Source organism: Podarcis bocagei, assembly GCF_964188305.1.
Source record: "Podarcis bocagei genome assembly, chromosome: Z".
In the NCBI taxonomy this organism is placed as follows: Eukaryota; Metazoa; Chordata; class Lepidosauria; order Squamata; family Lacertidae; genus Podarcis; species Podarcis bocagei.
The window spans coordinates 31,981,782-32,002,422 of record NC_138140.1 but is presented as its reverse complement, the minus strand read 5'-3'; the positions used below and the strand labels follow the sequence as shown (position 1 = coordinate 32,002,422).

The following is a 20,641-nucleotide window of genomic DNA, read 5'->3' as shown; positions in this document are numbered from 1 at the left end:
TGTGCTGGCCTGGCCAGGAAACCTCTTGCTTTTCTTCAAATACAAAAATAGCTGGTGCCCTAGTGTATTAGAGCGTGTACAAGCTTGTACCCAGAAGGAAGAACAGGACTTTGTGGGAAAGAGCACCTGCCTTGCATGCAGAAAGTCCCAGACTTGATTCCTGGTGCCTCCAAGTCAGAGGATGCCAAGCTGGGAAAGGCTGCCTTAGACAAACCATTCTCTCTCAGCCTCAGTCCCCCGATTTCCAGTGTCTTGCCTGTTTATAAAGGTTACAACTAGAGAATGCAGTCTTGCACTTTTCCTACCCTTACCCAAAGCAGTATCATGACATTTGTGTCACATGGCTTGTTGCTATATCACCAATACTGGAGAACCAAGGCAACGTCCCAGTACCCACATAAAGCAGGGGGCGGCAGAAAGTAGATCAGTATCTACTAGTAGACCCCAGAGTGACTTTTCAGTAGATCAGCTAGAGTTTCAGCAACTATTTTAACTATAGCAATGACAAAATGACACCCCAAGTTAGGCTGTTGCATTGCAGAAAGCTAACCAGGAGTGGCATTGTGTGTGAAAGGATTGTGCGCTCACTTCAGTTTTAGTATGAAAAACAAATGTGTTGGCTCAGAATGTGCTCAGAAGCACCCTGTTGTTTAATCCTGTATGCCTTTTTTGGCTGGCTCTCTTTGGTAGATCTTTTTGGCTCAGGCGCAACTTCATCTGATTTTGTATCAGGAATAGAGTAGATGGGTGTGACTTGGCCAAAGTGGAATTGAGGTCAAATAAAATACCTGACAGGACTAATCAGCCCCAGAGGCTGGAAGTGGAGAAATAGGAAGATACCTGCGTTCACAACTGCGAACATAGCCTTGGTATCATCTGCTGGGTTTATATGCAAATTCCTGCCACTACACAAGGACTGTAGAAAGCAGATGAAAATTCATGTCCTGTATGAAGCTACCAAAACACCTCCACAGCAAGCAGTTTGGGAAATGCATTTTTAATTATATATATACCTATATATCCATAAACTATAATTATCAATATGTTTCCCCCTTTTCCTCTGAATGACAGCAAGTTTTTAAAGGCCAGCATATTAACAAAGTGCTACAGTGTTGAGCAGCCACATCTCCTGGACTAAAGATAAGCCCAAGGAAAAGAAATTTAAATATTTCTCTTTTCATTATCACTTCATTATCTGTGCAGGAGCGGCACAGAAATCTGTTTCTCCAAGTGATTTACATTAATAGCCAGCTTGACAATGACAATCTCATCTGAAACCCTTTGGCTGTCTCGTGATTTCCAAAAATTAAAAGAACACTTGTAGCAATAAGTAATAGGGGAAAAAATGATAAGTGGAAAGGAAGGGTGAGTGAACTGGCTGTGCAGTTAAAGATCAGGTTGAAGAATTACCTGATCAAATACCACCATATAGATCACAACTTTCCCCATTTTAATGTCCCAGCATTATTGTAATCCAAATTTTTTGGGAGTTTGTGCTCTGTTAGCTTCTGGTACTGTACATATCCACATCTTCTGGGCTGGACTGGCCATGGTCCATGAGGCTGGGGTCTGGTTTAAACTTTGTTGCCTTCATCACATCTGTTAAGTATAAAAAGGTGTTAGTGTGTGTATGTGTTTGGCACTGTCTTGTCACTTAAGATCTTCAGGACAGTTGCTGGTTATTCATACCTGATCTCACACTTGGCGGTTTCGCTTCAGCTATCAAAGGAACAGAATCTGTCTGCAGAAGTGTCTTCTCTGCATGAAATTGCATTTGTGATGATTTCACCTTTTCTTCTGATTCAAGGGCTATCTTCCGAGCTTCTGAGACAATATGGTCTGTTCCTGGAACTGTTCCAAGTACTTGCTGCTGTTGAAATAATGACTAAATTGTAAAATTAGCCTGATATTGCCAAATCTAAATTTAGGCAGAACACTCCTTGTAACATAGGAAGTTGCCTTATACTAGAGTCAAATCAATGATCCATCACCCAGTATTGCCTACACTAGCTTTCAGCAATCTGGTGCCCTCTGCTGCCCACTTCCCCAGCCCCAGCTCTGGTGCAAAGCATCTGGAAGACACCAGGCTGACAAGTACTGCTCTACAAGGTTTCAGATAGGAGTCTTTTCCAGCCCTGGAGATGCCAGGGATTCAATTCTGGACCTTCTCAACGCAGAGACTGTGCTACAGTCTTTCCCTCACAGATTGGTGGCTTGTCTTTTGCTTAATATTGCTATGTAAAATGTCATGCACATGGATAGCAGTGCATAAATAATAATAGCAAATTGGCTGAGGATCCTCATTGGCTTACAAATGAATATGGCTGATAGTCATTGTGCCCATTAAAATACTTTCCATTGGTGTAATAGGGTCCATGTTTCATAACCCTGTCTTGTTTAACCATTATGTCTATGCTATAAATATTTCTAGTCACTACCTTCCATCCATTCATATGCCCATGATTTATTTTGGTTTTACTTCATGTCTTATTTTTGTTTGACAGTGACCCATAATTTTATGTGGTGAATGTATAATTGCCACCAGATACTGTTTGATAACACTCTATATTTTGCAGAATTTTGTATAACTATTTTTAATTTAATAAAAAACATTTAAAAATACACACAAATAGCAGCAAAAATATGTCTCTTAACATGTGCAGAGTATCTGTCAGTCTCCAAACCAGTCTACTATATATAGTATATAAAAATCTGTTGCACGTTTGGAAGTTCAAAGGCTGAAAAATAATGATGCTGGATATCTGCAACACTATTGTTTTTATGCATGTGTTTCAAACACAATGTAGATCAAAGAAAGATAACTAGCCCATGCTGCTAAAGGGTAGATTTTGGAAAAGAACCTACCTGAGTATCTTTATCCTGGGTGAGTAGAACTTCCGTAGTGGACTTTTTGGTCCATAGCGATCCTATTGCTTCATAGGTTTTCTGGCTTGCAGCATAGGCCTTTCCACCTATTACCTAGTTTAATATTAGAAATGTTATTGTACTGAACAACCAGTTTTAAAAATATTGTAGCATAGGCAAGGCTAACAAGACTTCTCCAATGAACAGTGATGCAGCCAACAGTGAAAGAAAGAACAACGCAATTATAGATAGCAATCTATTAGTGCTTTTAAACTTTAAAGAATTTTCCAGTTTAAAATGCTAAAGTGTGATGAACAAGTGGCAAGATTTTTAAACAATAAAAAGGAAAGCATTCATACACCATTTAATAGAACTCACCTTTGCAATAATTACTGACTGAGCTGGATAGCAAACAGATATGCCCAATGTGCAGAGTCCAAAGGGATAGCAAATCTTCTTAAATCTAGATCCTGCAAAATCAATCAATCAACCATATAAGGCAGTGACCAGGAACCTGCAGCCCTGCAGATGCTATTGGATTACAGCTCTCATCAGTTCCAGCCAGCATGGCCAATGATGACAAGGTCCTATCCCAAAGATGACAGGTTGTGTAGCCCAGAAACATCTAGAGGGCCATGGGTTGCCCATCTCTGATTTAAGCAACATTAAGCAAAAACAATCATATTGAGAAGGCTAGGCTCCACACTGGCTTCCAATGTATAAGCAATATTTTTATATAGACAAGTATTCAGTCAAGTGAACTATCTTCAGCCTGTATCAACACTGCCCATCTCTTCTGTTCTTAATGGGAATGAGGCTGCAAAAGCATCTGAATCTGGATACAGTTACAGACTACTAGGCATAAGGCTGTACTATGTGTTCCATTGCATGCATCCTCATGATTCTACTTGGATGTATTAAACTTACAGTGGGGTAGGTGCACAGGACAGCAAGCTTTGTAACCATCTGCATTAGGATCCACATTCCAATGTGGCAAGGAAGCACACACACACACACACACACACACACACACACACACACACACACACACACAGCTCCATTCACCAACCCCACCTCATCAACTGGCTTCCCCCAACATATGACTAACCCTCCCTCCCTTTGTATCTTACCCACCTGCTCCCTCTCCTTGCTCACCAGTTGCTAAACTGTTTTGTAAAGAACTCTCCTTCCTCTATTAAACCTGACTGCAAAAATGTTTAACCAGGGGTGGGGAGGTCACAGGGCAGCTTGCTAACCCAGTATAAGACATAGGTGAAGGGCCTCCCTACCCCTCTGTTAAACCTTGCTACAAACACATTTAATGGAGGGGGGTAGACATTTTGTGCCTCTCCCCATTCATTAAACAGCTTGCCTGGGCTGGCTTCTGTTCTGTTGATAGCATTCTTGTTGAGATACAACAGGTGCCCCACTATCTGCACTTTCTGCAAACAACTGGAGACTATTTTTTGTTTTAGGATGTTTTCCCAGTTGGATCAATGGGTCTTTGCCATAAGTGTGTATTTTGTACTCTCTTAGTTTTGTTTTAAATGTAATGGGGGAGATTATGTGTATGAGTTATAAACTGTTTTTTCTGTTTTTAATGTGAATTGTTTTGACATGTTTGTACAGAAGGTGATTAATAAATTAATACTACTAATAATAACAGTAACATATAAGCATGTAATCCCTTACCTTTTCTTGCAAGGACTAGCCCAGTCAGTCCTGAAACTGTAATCACACCAACTTTGGGAAGGAATTCTGGAGGTGGATTCTTCAGGTAAACATAGGCATCTTAAAAATAAAGAAGCAAGATTTGCTAAGCCTGAATATTATTTTCTTAGAGTTAATAAAAATAATAATTTATTTGTAATTGGATGTAGAAATGATTACTTCATACAAATTCAGACTTTGTTAACTGTGCTGTATTTACAGTGGGGCAAAATATTTATAAGAAAATATAAAATATTTATACGAAAATCTGGAATGTCGCCTCATTTTAAGAAGCTTTGTAATTTGCATGGCCAAGAACAAAGAAATGAAAGATTTAAGCTTTGCACATACTCACTCACCTTTTCCAAACTGTACAGATGATATTATCCCATTTTTGACAAAGAGATAAGCATCCTGCACAAACAAAGTAAAATATAATTTTCCCCATCTGATATTTATGCAACTGTCTTAAAAACTCCTAATATTTATCAAATAATCACATTGACAAACAGTTGGAGACAAAACACTGGAAATTTTCCCACTTTGTAATTCAGCTCTTTGAATTTAGTATAACTGATCAGCAAGTGGAACATGGAGGAGGTGGAAAAGAGGCAGATTTAAGTGCAATGTTCCTGAATCACTTAACAATGGGGTGGAGACCTGTGTCCAACTCCATCTAGAATGCTCAATGCTCAAGGATGATGGGAGCTGTAGTCCAGCAACATCAGCAATAACAACATCACGTCTTAGGCAGGGCAAGAGAAAAGCAAGTGTTGGATTGAGCCCATGACTTTCCCCAACAATCTAATAGCTGGTAATGACAAATTTGTCACAGCTATCACTTCTTTAGTGGTGGGGCAGGAGGAGACTCCTACTGTGCTGCCGCTTCTGTGGATTTGGAACCAGAATATATGATGCAAGTAGGGGGCAAATAGTGCCATATTTTATTAACGCCCTGTACCCAATGCTGCAAAATATTACTGTAGCAAGGGTTGCAAACTTTTTTGGATCCGTGGCCACATTTGTAAGTCTGATAAACTATCAATGACACACACCCCACAACCAAATACCCCCACAACCTTTTCTATTGGCTACAAAATAATACTTCAAGCCTAATTTCAGCAAGCAGAGGAGCAGGGAACCTCATGGGTTCCGGGGAAGGCCTTTGTGGGTGCCACATGGTGACTCTGCTATAGCATGTGCAGTGTACAATATATTCAATATGAAACTTTTGATCTCTTTACATAGGAAAGTTATTCAGCTAGAGAAAAACAAAAGGCAGCTTTATTAATTTACACTGTGGTACACATTGCATTACCAACAGCAACTCATTCAATGTCAGAGGGAGCAAGGCTGTGTAAAAATCACTCCGCCTCCCACATATACTCCAAACTGAATAATGGCTGGGATCCAAGAAGATACTTTAATTAGGTATGCCCAAGGCCTTATATGTGTGTGGAATTTTGAACATGTCCCCTTTGAAGAGCAGCCCCCCACACCAGGTGCTTATGAAACTTCTGTTTTGGAAGAAGTCTGCTTTTTTGAATCATATATCCAAACACACTTGGGCATGCAAAACTAGTCACATGGTGCTTTGGATCCAGGCCACAAATAATAAATAAACTTAGCCTTTCTGAACCATCTGCTGTTAAGATTAACATCCTATTATTTTATTGTGCATTAATTTCCCCATGTTGTCAGCTGTCTCAGTTGCCTGTTATCAGACAAACAGATGGGATATAAATACAAACAAAATAAAATACAAACACACATCCCCCTTGCCTTCTATCGTAACTACTGATAGACAAACATAACAGGAAATTGTTATTTCATTGCATTAATCCACTGGCATAGCACAAGCTACATTTATAAGGTGTTTGAGGTTTTCTGATTTAGCCTTTTTGATACATCATATTTTCTAGCACCACCAGAAGATGTAAACATTCTTATGCATCAGCACCAATTTTTAGGTGGACATCTTATGTAATATATTTCTTTATTTAGGACAAGCTGCCTTCTACCTGGTGCTCAGGAATTCCAAGAAACCATAAAATCTTTTTTAAAAGGTTCAGTCCACAATCTTGATTATAATGGCATTCAACTGTATCCAAACATAAACGAAAAACTGCTCCTTGATCTTAGGAACTAGCACACAAAACTTAGTTAAGATATCTTAAGAGGTATCCAAATGCATAGTGCAACTTTCTAAAATATGTAGTAGATCCTAACTCTGCACTCCTATAGTCTCTGGGAGGACATCTTAGGGGCCAAAGTTTCATCAGACTGAAAACAGAGAGAGGTCTGCTCTCAGGAAGGAAGATCCGTAGTTGGAAGCCTTTTGCCTGTGGTTGCAGAAAGGTCTGCAGCTGATTCCTCTCCAACCTCAGAGAGGCCAAAGAGGAAGCATTCTGATGGCATGTTGGGAATGTGTCAAGAAGGAGAAATTACATTTACTGCCCTCTCATTGATTTCAACAAGAGACAAAATGTTTTGGAAAACTCCTCCCCAATGCTCTACCTTCATCTTCCCTTCAGTTTTCCCTCCCCTACCACCTGTTATTTATTTCAGCTGAAATAACATATTGCACGAATGAATAAAGAATAGAGTTTGGGACATCACAGTGGGAAAGATATTGTGTGTTTCACAATGATACATTTCAGTTTATTTTGCACTGGTGTTTTGTGAACAAAACTTGGCACTGAAAATTTATTTTGAATTTACACCACAAGAGGTCACTACGCTCCAAGCTTTGAAACACAACAAAAATAAAGAGAAATTACTGACTGGTGGGCATAAAAAGGTTGGTCCAGATAACACAAAGCAAACCTAAAGCAGGAACATCATTCTTACTCCTAACTTTTCTTCTACCAAAAGGACAACTTCCTAGGCAGAAGGTTTTTTAAGAGTGTTTGAATATGTTACTTCTCTTCTTAAGGGTTTGACTAAGAACTCTGAACTCAAAATGCACTGGAAATCCTGAACTGAACTAATTCATAGAAATCTTATTCCATGCTGACTCCAATTTATCCAATTGCTCACTTATGGCAAGACATGTATGAGAATTCTTGATCTATTAAATTAAGTAATATTCTTACCTTGCACCCATTGACATAGTAACTTGTTGTGTTTCTTACTGATGAAATCCTACTTTGCAAGCGGCCAGGCTTTTCATCAATGTATCTTGAATTAAGAGGTGGTGCATTATAAATAGGAAGCTGGAAGGAAATGGGGGGATAGGAGTTATAACAAAGCTTGTCTTGGGAAAACCATGAAAAGGGAGGGGGAATCCACATACTTGGAATGGGATTATTTTATCCATGGCCTCAATCCAGCAAAATTTGCCTGTGTAGTACAAGACTTGCATGAATAGAAGAGTTGTTCTACATCCACAACTACTTTGGATACTAACATCTACTGGATAAAAGGGTAGATCCAAAGACTTCTGTGTGTAAGTAGGCATGTATGGTAATTAAGTGCCAGTAAGTTGACCCCGACATTTTGCCATGGATATGGATGATCAGGGAAATGACACACACACAGGGATCTGAGCTTAAGTCATCTAATGCAGTGGATTCTACTTTCAGAGAATTCCTTCCATTTCAACATGGCTGTTCAGGTCCCCAGCACGTCTAGGAACATAGAAAGTGGTCCATCTAGCTCAGTATTGTCTACATTGACTGGAAATGGCCTTTCAGAGTTTCAGATAGGGTCTCTCCCAGCCCTACTTGGAAATGATGGGGACTGAACCTGGGACCTTTTGCACAGAAAGCAGATACTCTGTCACTGAGCTATAACCATCTCTACCACATAATACCTGTACGCACCACAGGGTTCAGGGTTGTGTTCTGGGGTACTATGATTAGCTGAGCTAGCACCTAACTTGAATGAACCAAGAGTTGTCTTTCAAATGCATCCAAAACCCCACTGCATCTGCAGGAGAAATTGGTAGTGGCAGACAAGCAGTTTTTCAGTGAAGCTTGCCAGCCATTACCAACTTTCTCATTGACGAACCTAAAGACCCCCCAGAACACAGTTTGAGAACCACTGGTCTACTGCGGGTGTAGCCAGTGTGGCACCCCCCCCCCCGATATTGTCAGATGCCAACTCCCATCAGCCCCAGCCAGCATGGCCAGTGGCTGTGAAGCAAGTTTTAGTCCAACAATACCTGGAAGGCACCATATTGGATACCCTTGGCCTAGTGCTATCTCCATCACCCTTGAGCAGTGCAAATGGTGGTGCAGATTACCACCAGCTTCATGGTGCAGATGGGAAGGCTCACTCTTGTATGAACACTTCCGAGTCGCACAGAACACCTTGTACAATGTGACTGCTGTGCTTTGGACCATATGTCATCAGCAGTTGTCCTAAGTTTTAAGCCTCCAAGTGGGGTGGAAATCAAGAACATAATCTTCATTAGCCCTACACAAAGAATATGTAGAGTAGGGAGCTGGAGCACAGTAGCAGGCCCTCATGCTGGTCTATATGCACTCTGTGTACCTAACGTACAGAGTGCAGGAGACGTTAGAGTGTATATATGTAGGCTCTGTACACAAGATATGATGAATGTGTTGAGGTCAAGAGATGGTAGTGGAGCTTGTTGCTGCAGTATACTGCCCTCTTCTTAAGTTCATCATACCTAGATTGATAACAATCAAGCATAAATAAAGCAAAGATGAAAGCAAACCAAATCTCCCCACCCAAAAAAACCCATATGCATTAATACAAAAGCCACAGTAAATTTAAGTACAAATGTGATCCAGTCTTTCAAGTGGGACTTGCAACAAAATGTTGCACTGTGGAGTGCTGCTGTTCAATATTCCAGCTGCTGCACTGCATAGCCTCTGCCCCTGGTGTTCCATACCTTCCCTATCACTTAGCATTCTGTAGACACCGAGCACGCACTCAGTCCTTATTGGGCTCTCCCTCTCCCAGGTTGTTTTAAAATGCAAACCTTTGGGCTCTCCAAAACTTGAGGGTATCCCCTTCTTGTGTGAGCGGTACTACCTTGGCTACATAAGAAACAGTTCTCAACAAATGAACATTGAAACTATAGAAGGAATGCTTCTCTTCAGCTTTAAATTATATTATGTATTATATCACATATTTGCATTAGCTTATCTTTTCAGTCCTCCATTTTTGGATCATCTGCAATGGTAAGTGATGCAGCATCGAGAATCATCATCATCACATTATTATTATTATTTTACTATATCACTTGTTGCATTCTATTATATAGTTCTGTTTCCTGTGAAACAAAATTCAGAAGAAAGCCTTCACTGCACCTAGGTGCTTCTGCTCATTCAATTTTTAAAGAGGTCATACTAATCCTACCTGATGTGCCTTCATGCGACGAGATTCTGGTTCCTCTTCAGATGCAGCATGTACAATAGATGCACCTGCCAAGGCTGTAGGAAAAGCCACCCATTTTGCTATCTGGGGGCGGGGGGGGGGGTAGAGGCCAAAAGAAAGCAAGAAAGAAGCTTAATCGCTGAATAGCAAATTAATGAATGAATGAATAAATAAATAAATGCACATGTTCATCAATATTCAGACCAAGTTCAACAACAATATCCATTAACCAGCTAAGTCTGCTAAAGAGTATAAGCACAATAAATTATTGTTTTTCATACATCTGATATAGGAAAATACAGAATTGAAAAAAATGTATACAAAAGCATTTTAAGAAACATGAACATTCTCACTGCAAGGGGGGGGGCGGTAGGTGTAGAAAAGGTTTCCAAATTGCAAATGTTCAGGTTGTTCAAACTAATCATTTTTGGGTACCAAGGAAGTTGCTTACTATAATTTATTGAACTGTTTCCTTAAAATACGCTTTTCAGGAATATTACTTGTGATGTGGTCCTAAGCTTCTTGGTGCAGGGACTCACATTTTAAAAAATATTTGTCACTGTGAAGCACCATATGTACACTGAAGATGCATTATGCATGGTCTGCTGCAATAATGTGCTGGTAAAATGCAGGATCACTGTAGAAATCCTTAGAATTAATAAATACCTAAAATATCTCCCAAGGTGAAGGAAGGGACACATCTCAGTGGGAGACCATCTGTCTTGTATGCAGATGGTCACAGGTTCAATCCCTGATGTCTTAAAGGCAGGGCTGAGAAAGAAAGCCTAGAGAACCACTGCAATCAGTGTAGACAATGCTGAACTAGATGGACCCCCAAGGCCTCACTCAATATCAGACAGCTTCCTATGTTCATATTTTAACAACATTTAGTGGGAGCAAAACTGCCTTAAAGGTATAGGCATGAATGAGGACGCTACACAGAAGTCTGCTCTCTAATGCTCAAATGGCGTTTACAGAATATAGCAAGAACGTTTTAAAACATATATTCATTAAAAAGGTCAAAGTTTTGAGACCTCAAGAAGATAAAAAAAAACATGGGAAAGAGTGGAAGAGCATTGCTCAATTAGACCAACAATCTGTGAAGCCTGATCACAGAAATGTAGAGTTGGAAGGGACCACAAGGATCATCTAGCCTAGTCCATGGATAGGCAAACTAAGGCACAGGATGCCTTAGTTTGGCCATGGATAGCCAAACTAAGGCATCCGGCCCAATCATCTTCTAAATCTGGCCTGTGGACGGTCCGGGAATCAGTAGACGGTCCAGGATTGAGTAGAATGTGTCCTTTTATTTAAAATGCATCTCTGGGTTATTTGTGGGGTCTGCCTGGTGTTTTTACATGAGTAGAATGTGTCCTTTTATTAAAAATGCATCTCTGGGTTATTTGTGGGGCCTGCCTGGTGTTTTTACATGAGTATAATGTGTGCTTTTATTTAAAATGCATCTATGGGTTATTTGTGGGGCATAGGAATTCGTTCATTTTCCCCCTTCAAATATAGTCCGCCCCCCCACAAGGTCTGAGGAACAGTGGACTGCTGAAAAAGTTTGCTGACCCCTGATTTAGTCCAACCCCCTGCAATGCAGGAATATTTTGCCCACTGTGGGGCCTGAACCCATGACCCTGCAATTAAGAGTCTTATGCTCTACCAACTGCTTCCAGAGAGTTAAGCAGCTGGGCAAGAAAACAGGAACTTTGATCCAGTGTTGCTCTGCAATAGTACTTAAAGGGACCCCTGACCATTAGGTCCAGTCGTGGCCAACTCTGGGGTTGCAACGCTCATCTCACTTTACTGGCTGAGGGAGCCGGCGTACAGCTTCCGGGTCATGTGGCCAGCATGACGAAGCCACTTCTGGCGAACCAGAGCAACACACATAAACGCCATTTACCTTCCCGCCAGAGCAGTACCTATTTATCTACTTGCACTTTGGCGTGCTTTCGAATTGCTAGGTTGGCAGGAGGAGGAACCGAGCAACTGGAGCTCACCCGCTCACGGGGATTCGAGCCGCTGACCTTCTGATCGGCAAGTCCTAGGCTCTGTGGTTTAACCCACAGTGCCACCCATGTCCCTCTAACAGTACTTTCTGCTACTCACTATATACTGAATGGAAATGATTGCCTATGAAATTGTTATTGGAAAGCCTTCTAAGCCAACAGTCACCACATTTTATTGTGGCAGTGAATTCTACAAATTAATATGCGCACACACCATACATTTAACGCACATGGCTTAACACAAAGAATCCTGGGAAATGCAGTTTACTTCTCAGAGCTGCAATTACTAGCACACTTAATAAACTAGTCTCTAGGATTCTTTCAGGGAAGTTATGTACTTTAAATGGATAGTATGTATACAGCTTGTGTCAGTTACCTTCTCTCTGCAATATGCTATCCATTCCCTATTATGTTGCATCTCTGGAAACTACTTGTTCCAAGTGCTGCATCTCCTCTTCCCCTCTAATAATCAATTTCATTCCTACCAGGAAATGTCTTATGCTCTCACCTCTTTAAGGATAAAATGCCAGTGGAGGTGAATTAGCATAACAAACCATTTTTACTGCATTTTTTTATCATGAGTTAATGCTTGATAAGCCCCATAGTCACGTTACAACTTAAGGAAGCTGTACTGGATTTTAATGAAGGTTTTATTACTGTGTTGTATTTATTAATTCCCACACTAGCCCATTTCAGACATCACCGCAAACCACTGCTAATGACTTACCAATAATGTTGATATCACATGCACTTTCATTTTTTCCATGTGTGATCAACAAGCCAAAATCTCTGACTTAGTGTTATGCAGGAACTGAGAATTGTGGTTTGTTTCACTCAAACCATAATTGGCAAGGCAGCAACCAATACCTGGCTTCACAATGAAATTTGTTTGTCAAACCATTAACCATAGTTTACAGTGATATGGAAATACAGCCATTGAGGAATGGAGCCAATAGTTGAATCTAAGGACACCAAGTTTAACTAATTTGTGGATTGAAGTCTCCTCCCAACAGAATGCATTTCTGGTGATCTTTTCCACATATCAACATTATTATTTATTTGATTTCTCCATGTTGAGGCCCAGGTGGGCTACAACAATTTAAAAATAAAATATTAAAAAGGATTGAAACATGAGATGATAAGAGTTGTAGTCTGGCAACATCTGGAGGGACAAATGCTCCTCATTTGGGATGTAAAGTATCAAGCTAGCTACAGCAGAAAAAGAAACAGACAATGAAGCAAACTGACCGTGTTGCAGGAATAGACAGAGGGGCGGACAAATGAAGCACAGAGGGGAAAGAAAAATGCAAAAATTAGATATTTGATGGAAAAGCACAAAAGAAAATGGCATTCTGAAATTATACCAGGACTGTCAACTGTGTGATTTCTTTCTTTTTTTTTAAGCATGCAGAAAAGGGGGGAGTATTGCCCATCCCCTAAGAGCAATTAACTCTCACACTTTGAAGTCACTGAACATTAATGAGCAGGAGCATAGAAAGAGTATTAGGAAGAATACAGCAGAATGAAATGATTAACTCAGGAGAAGGCGCATGTGTGATAAATGTGGTAAACGTTCAGAATCTGACTTATAAAGTGATAAAATGCTCTCAGCCAAATTTTATCTAGTCATTTAAATATCAAGTGTGATAAAAATGTATCCTTGTATCCAGAATCGGCCTGCAAGATAGGAGATTTCTCTGCTCTTTTGATGTTAAGGTGCATAAGAGTGGCTGCAACTCGAATATGTAATTTATAGCTAGAGGAAATAAGTTCACATTTTATGTTTCTTGGGAGAGCCGAATAATGAAGTAAGTACTTAAGGGATGAAGGACAGAAAGCATGTGAAAGTACTCTCTGCCCAGATACCCACTCTGCAACTTAACTTGTATCTTTCAAAGCCACAAGTATGAAAGAGTTGTGGCAGGATAAAGGGCACATCTGCATCATACGTTTAAAACACTATGATGCCACTTGAACAGCCATGGCTTCCCCCAAAGAATTAATAATAATAATAATAATATTTTTTATTTATACCCCGCCCTCCTCAGCCAAGGCTGGGCTCAGAGCGGCTTACAAGCAATAATAAAAACAAGTTAAATGATTACAACTTAAAAACAATACAACATTAAAATACTGAAACATTAAAATATTAAAATGTAGCCTCATCGCAGAAGGAGAAGGAAAAGAAAAAAGAAAGATAGGGAGGGAATCAAATTCGCTCCAAGCCAAAGGCCAGGCGGAACAACTCTGTCTTACAGGCCCTGCGGAAAGAAATCAGATCCTGCAGGGCCCTGGTCTTGTGAAGCAGAGCGTTCCACCAGACCGGAGCCAGAGTTGAAAAGGCCCTGGCTCTGGTTGTAGCCAATCTAACTTCCTTAGGGCCTGGGACCACTAGGGTGTTGCTATTTATGGACCTTGAGGCTCTCCGTGGGGCATACCGGGAGAGGCGGTTCTGTAGGTAAGAGGGTACTAGGCCGTGAAGGGCTTTAAAGGTCAAAAGCAGCACCTTAAATCTGATCCTGTACTCCACCGGGAGCCAGTGCAGCTTGAAAAGCACTGGGTGAATATGCTCCCATGGCAGGGACCCCGTGAGGAGTCTCGCTGTAGCATTCTGCACCCGCTGGAGTTTCTGGGACAGCTTCAAGGGCAGCCCCGCGTAGAGCGAATTACAGTAGTCAAGCCTGGAGATGACCGTCGCATGGATCACTGTGGCCAGGTCGGGGCGGGAAAGGTAAGGGACCAACTGCTTGATGCGGCGAAGGTGGAAAAATGTCGCCTTGGCTGTTGCTGTAACTTGTGCCTCCATGGAAAGGGAGACGTCAAGGATTACACCCAAACTCTTAACGGAAGGCAATGGCACTAATTGGGCCCCCGCAAGAGAAGGGAGTTGGTCCCTCATCCCCATGCCATCCCGACCCAGCCATAGGACCTCTGTCTTCGAAGGATTTAGTTTCAATCGGCTCCCACGAAACCATCCAGTCACAACTTCCAAGCATCTAGTCAGTGTGTTCGGGGCCGAGTCGGTGTGGCCATCCATCAGCAGATAGAGCTGAGTGTCATCAGCATATTGGTGACAGCCCAGCCCAAAGCTCTGGATAATCTGGGCAATGGGGCGCATAAAGATGTTAAAAAGCATTGGGGAGAGGATTGCGCCCTGCGGCACTCCACACACCAAGGAGTGGCGCGACGACATTTCCCTCCCTAGTGCCACCCTCTGTCCCCGACTAGAGATAAAAGAGCACAGCCAGTTACGGGCTATGCCCTGTATCCCCACGTCTGCGAGGCGGTGGTCCAGAAGATCATGATCAACCATGTCAAAGGCTGCTGACAAATCTAAAAGGATCACCAGTCCTGACCTGCCTCGATCCAGCTGTCTACGGAGATCATCTGTTAGGGCAACCAGAGCCGTCTCCGTCCCAAAACCAGGACTGAAACCGGACTGAAATGGATCTAAAGCCAATGTTTCCTCCAGAAACCTACCAAGTTGTTCAGCAACCACTCTCTCAATTACCTTACCCAGATATGGAAGATTTGAAACTGGGCGGTAATTGGATAGGTCTAAGGGATCTAATGAAGTTTTTTTAAGAGTGGACATACCACTGCTTCCTTCAGTTCCCCTGGGAATGTCCCCGTGTCAAGGGACAAATTGATAATTTCAACCAGGGGGGTCCGCGCAACATCTGGACACTCCCTAATCAGCCAAGACGGGCACGGATCAAGGAGGCAGGTGGCGGGCCTACTAACTTGGAGGAATCTATCCACATCAGCAGGGAGTATTCGATCGAAATGGTCCAACACTGGACCTGAAGTCAGTCGAGGGGCCTCCAGTTCAGTCACTGTATCTAAATTGGCAGGGAGGTCACGGCGGAGCAACAGGACTTTCTCCGCAAAAAAGCTCGTGAATGCCTCACAGCTGTGGGTTGAATTTGTGCTTAAATTTGGTTGTCCTCCTAAGGACGTTATTGATCTAATTATTCTAAAAAGTTTTGCCGGGCGAGAGCTAGCGGATGCAATGGAAGCTGCAAAGTAAGATTTCTTAGCAGCTTTCATAGCCATCTCATAGGCTTTCATAAGCGTCCTATAAGATGTTCTTGAGGCTCCTTCACGAGTCCGTTGCTATACTCGCTCTAGCCGTCTGAGATCCCACTTCATTTTCCGGAGCTCCTCAGTAAACCAAGGGGCCCGGTTTCGACGGGGTCGCAGAGGCGTGATCTCATCAATGGCTGCCAAGAGCCGGTTATTCCAGTCCTCAACAAGGTCATCTAATGAGTCTAAAGAATTGCAGGAACTGTAGTTTGCTATGGGTGCTGAGAATCATTAGGAAACCCCTATTCTCCTCACAGGGTGACAATGCCCAGAGCAGTTTAAAATAATCCCTCTTCCCAGGGAACTCTGGAAACTGAAGCTCTGGGAGAGGAATAGATGTTTCACACACTGCCATTTCCTCAGGTGGCTGTAGAATAAAAAATAGTTATGCTCTTGTGCACTGTTGTGTCAAAATTGCTCAAATGTCTATTTTGTCACATGACAAACATGTTTGGAAACAGCAGCACTCAGTGGGCAGACTGTGTGGGAGTGTTTTGGTTTTTTTAAATTCAAACTGTTAAACAAAGCTGTATGTATTATAACACACATTCCACTCTACTTAAAGGGCTAGGAACTGTGCTGTGACTTTTGGAATTAGCTCAATTCTTGAATGACACTAATTGCTCTGCTTTGGAAGGTCTACTGAAGTCAACTGTGCAACGACTAACAAAATGATACTGTACATCACTTCACTGCCCAGTAATTATTTTGAATCAGTTTATTGAAAAGAAAGATTTATTCAGAAAAGAACTATTAAAATGGCAAGGCTCAGCCAGATCCTGCCTCAGGGGATGACTTTGTTTTAGCTGCATTTCGGAGGGCTCAAACTGGAGCAACATTTAACTACAGGGTGGCTAGCCTTTTTTTCTTTTTTTCTTGAGGAGCTCATTGAAGTTTTGTAAACCCTCTGAGGGCAGCATGCCATCTATGGGCTTGGCCTAAATGGCCAATACACATACCACATACAGTGGTACCTTGGGTTAAGAACTTAATTCGTTCTGGACGTCCGTTCTTAACCTGAAGCACCACTTTAGCTAATGGGGTGTCCCGCTGCCGCTGTGTGATTTTTGTTCTCATCCTGAAGCAAAGTTCTTAATCTGAGGTACTATTTCTGGGTTAGCAGAGTCTGTAACCTGAAGTGTCTGTAACCCGAGGTACCACTGTACAGGTGGTACGCTTCAGGTTACAGACTCTGCTAACCCAGAAATAATGCTTCAGGTTAAGAACTTTGCTTCAGGATGAGAACAGAAATTGTGCTTTGGCGGCACGGCGGCAGCAGGAGGCCCCGAGGTACCACTGTATACACAAAGGGAGGCTCACACATTCATTCACTCACACAGGCAGATAGCATTGCCCCACACAGCTCTTCCACTGATTAGCAGTGGAGCAGGAGAGCTTTGCTTCCATCGCTGGGCTGTGAGGAGAGGAGCCAAGAAGTGTGCTGGGGATTGAAAACCCTCAATTACCTTGCAAAGAGAGCCTCTTCTCCCCCTGAGGTGGTACCATTGAAATAATGTTTCAGGGCTCGGGAAACAGGAAGAAGTGCACCTTCCTGTTTCCTGAACACTATGACCTTCATGCCCCACACTATTTTTATTTCAGAGCTTTCCCAACTTTTCATGTTAGTGACACATTTTTTAGACATGCATCATTTTGAAACACAGTAATTCAGTTTTACTAGCAAACCGGAGGTTAAACTAACCCTTTTCCAGCCCCGGCAGGAGAGCGAGCTGCATTCGCATGACACACCTACACACTGCAGCTGATACATGAACATGTCACGACACACAGTTTGGAAAGCTCTGATTTATTTGCTTAACAAAATTTTCATACCACTTAACTGTAAGTAAAACCTTTACAAATAATATAAAATATACATTAAAATTGTCAATAAAAATAATTGTTAAAAGGTTTATAAAAATGCAAAATGAGTAAGAGCAAGTTTGACTAAACAAAAAGTTTTTTGTAGGCACCAAAAAGTGTTCAATGAAAGTGCCAGCCTGCTGTCAATGGGCAGGGAGCTCCAGACTGTGAGGAGCTGCCACTCAAAGATCAGTTCCTTACAAGTGCATTTTGTGGCACTCGAGAGACAAGAGGTGCCTTTGCAAGGTATGCTGAACCAGAGGCACACATTTTTTGGAAAGCTGGCAGCCCTTCCAGTCCCACAGAGGAAACTCCACAGCACTACAGTGGGAATTACATTAAGATCATTATTTTTCATCTTAAATTGCCAAATCGCTGGGGATCTTGGAGGACATACCCATTTACCCATCCTTTTGGGGAGGAATAGATCCAGTCTGCATGCTGCAACTTAGCCACTCTTGCTATATGCTAATAGCAAACTCATTCTTTGATTGTGTATCCCATATAGCAAAAAATGACACCATCCAAACACAAGAGGACTTATAGAAGTACAAACAACTTTTAGGTTGTTTGTACTTTTAGGTTTGGGTGTAATCTTAAGATGTTTTAAGGTGCATACAATATTATAAATGTGATGAAAACATTTAACTTTTAGCATGAGCCCCAATAATTTAAGACCTGGGTTTGAAGCTTTTTTCTCTATTTGAAAAGTCTGATCACAGATCATCACTCAATTTCGAGATTTGTATGTTATTCAGCAGTTATTCAGAAGAACAAGATGGAGATGGAACCACACATGTTCAGATACTTTTCTCATCTTAACTAGTCTTTAATGTCCAGCAGCTCTAAGAATTGCTACACATTTTCCCACTAGGGAGTAGAAGGAAAGCGACAGAACAGAGTGGACATAGGAGGCAGCACTCTGCACCTGCTCAGACACGCTTTCGTTTTCAGGACTATGCCTGAAACTCAACAGCAGCTTTATAAGAACCTGAGAGCACTTAAGATTTCCTCGCTGAAGCTGCAGCAGTAGGAAAGAAGCAGAGTTGGGACTTTTCTTTTTCAGAGTTCGGACTTTTTAAGAGCAAAGGCAGGCAGAATGGGATCTGCTTTGCTTGCTAGAGCCGATAAATCCACCAGCCAGAGCCAGATGCAAGAGAGATCGAATAAGAGAATTCCGAGCCCAGAATATATATATATATATATATATATATATATATATATATATATATATAGTGTCATAACTGAATACGAGTTCTACACAGTCAGACAGTTCATGGATCCATTCCTGGTTACCCAAAGTCCTATTCATTTCAGCTGTGCCAAAGTGGGGAGTACAGTGGTACCTTGGGTTACAGACGCTTCGGGTTATGTGTTTTCAGGTTGTGGGGAACCCGGAAGTACTTGAAGGTAAGCTTTGCTTCTGCACATGACTGTGGCATGATGGGAAAGGGTTACTTCTGGGTTTCGCCGCTTGTGCAGAAGCGCTAAATTGCCCTTCGTGCAAGCACAGAAGTGTCAAGTCGCATCACGCACGTGCGCAGACGTGGCGCTGCAGGTTACGAACGCTGCAGGTTGCGGACGTGCCTCTGTCACGGATTACATCCGCGACCTGAGGTTCCACTGTAGTGGGATGTAGTTTTGTGACAGTTACTGTTAAACAACCAAAAGAAAACATAGTAATAATATAACAATAACAATGCATTGCCAAGCCACACTGAGCTCCACCAGCTGAGCAGCATGGTGGTTGCAGCCTTTCCCAACCTGGAGGTGTCCAGATGATTTGGACTACAACTCCCATCAGTCCTTGGCCACCCAGGCGTGGAAAAGCTGGGTGTCAGACCAGCCCCTAGGAGACCAGGGTAAAGAAACCGTGCCCACTACCTTGAGGCTACCTGGAGAGCGGAGGAAAGCTGGGCCATACATGCTATGAGGCATGGAAGCGGGGGCGCTCTGCACATGCTGAGGCGCCCCTCGCATCTCCACGACCGCATTCAAGAAAGTTAAGGCGTCCTTTAAACGAAGGGAAAAGCTCACCCTGTGTGTCATCTGTGCCGTTTAAGCGCTGCCCACTCAAAAGGAGGGCGCCTCACGAAGCCTTTCCTGGGAGGGGAGGCAGGGGAGGGGAGGGGGCAGAAGGTAGGATGATAAGCACGAGGGGAACCACTCACCTTAGCCGCCATTTTGGCTCCTCCTACTCGAAGGAGGCGACCAGCCGAGCGCTCGCGACCAACGGCGCCAACGGGCAGAGACGTCAAGAAACAGCGTGGGCGGGACTAAACAGGAGAGCGCCGCGGGATTGGAGAAAATGACGCGTGCTTTCCCCTCCCCCTCCCAGTGTTGTTGGTGAAGGGAGACGTTAAGATTTTGGTTGTCCACCAGCCGCAAATGTTTCTTTTTGTACAAAGAGGGGCGTCGGGATGATGATGATGATGATTAGGCGGGGAGGAATAGGGCGCTGCCTAACACAGCGTCAATACTAACGGTCCCCTCAAGCTCAGTATTGGAGGGTTATTATTTTACCCCCTCCCCGCGCGCTCTTTTCCCGGGTTTCAGCTATGAAACTTCCTACGTTTGTTTTATTTCTTAAAATTTTTATACACCGCTTGATTGTAAAGACAAACAAACAAATAAAAACAACAGGGATTGACGTGGCCAGGAACAATATACTTTATAGTCCAGTTAATCGTACCTTCTGGGCGGTTAACACCTTAAAAGTCAACAAAATGCAAATACAGTAATCTGTCAACTCATGT

At 42.4% G+C, this 20,641-nt stretch overlaps 1 protein-coding gene across 3 annotated transcripts; it reads right to left on the bottom strand.

The window, feature by feature from the left end:
- Window positions 1-981: 981 nt before the first annotated feature.
- APOOL (apolipoprotein O like) lies at window positions 982-20,166 on the bottom strand. Of its 3 annotated transcripts, none has more exons than XM_081180219.1 (9): window positions 20,057-20,166; window positions 9,907-10,008; window positions 7,671-7,790; window positions 4,935-4,989; window positions 4,558-4,656; window positions 3,244-3,335; window positions 2,866-2,979; window positions 1,690-1,870; window positions 982-1,599 (listed from the first exon to the last, which is right to left on the bottom strand). In XM_081180219.1, the coding sequence occupies exons 1-9, from the start codon at window positions 20,066-20,068 to the stop codon at window positions 1,502-1,504; spliced, it is 873 nt and encodes a 290-aa protein (XP_081036345.1). In that variant the 5' UTR covers window positions 20,069-20,166; the 3' UTR covers window positions 982-1,501. The 3 variants fall into 3 exon arrangements, with proteins under 3 accessions (XP_081036345.1, XP_081036347.1, XP_081036346.1); XM_081180221.1 differs by having other exon boundaries at window positions 1,690-1,867; XM_081180220.1 differs by lacking the exon at window positions 20,057-20,166 and adding an exon at window positions 19,923-20,046.
- Between the last annotated feature and the right edge of the window lie 475 nt (window positions 20,167-20,641).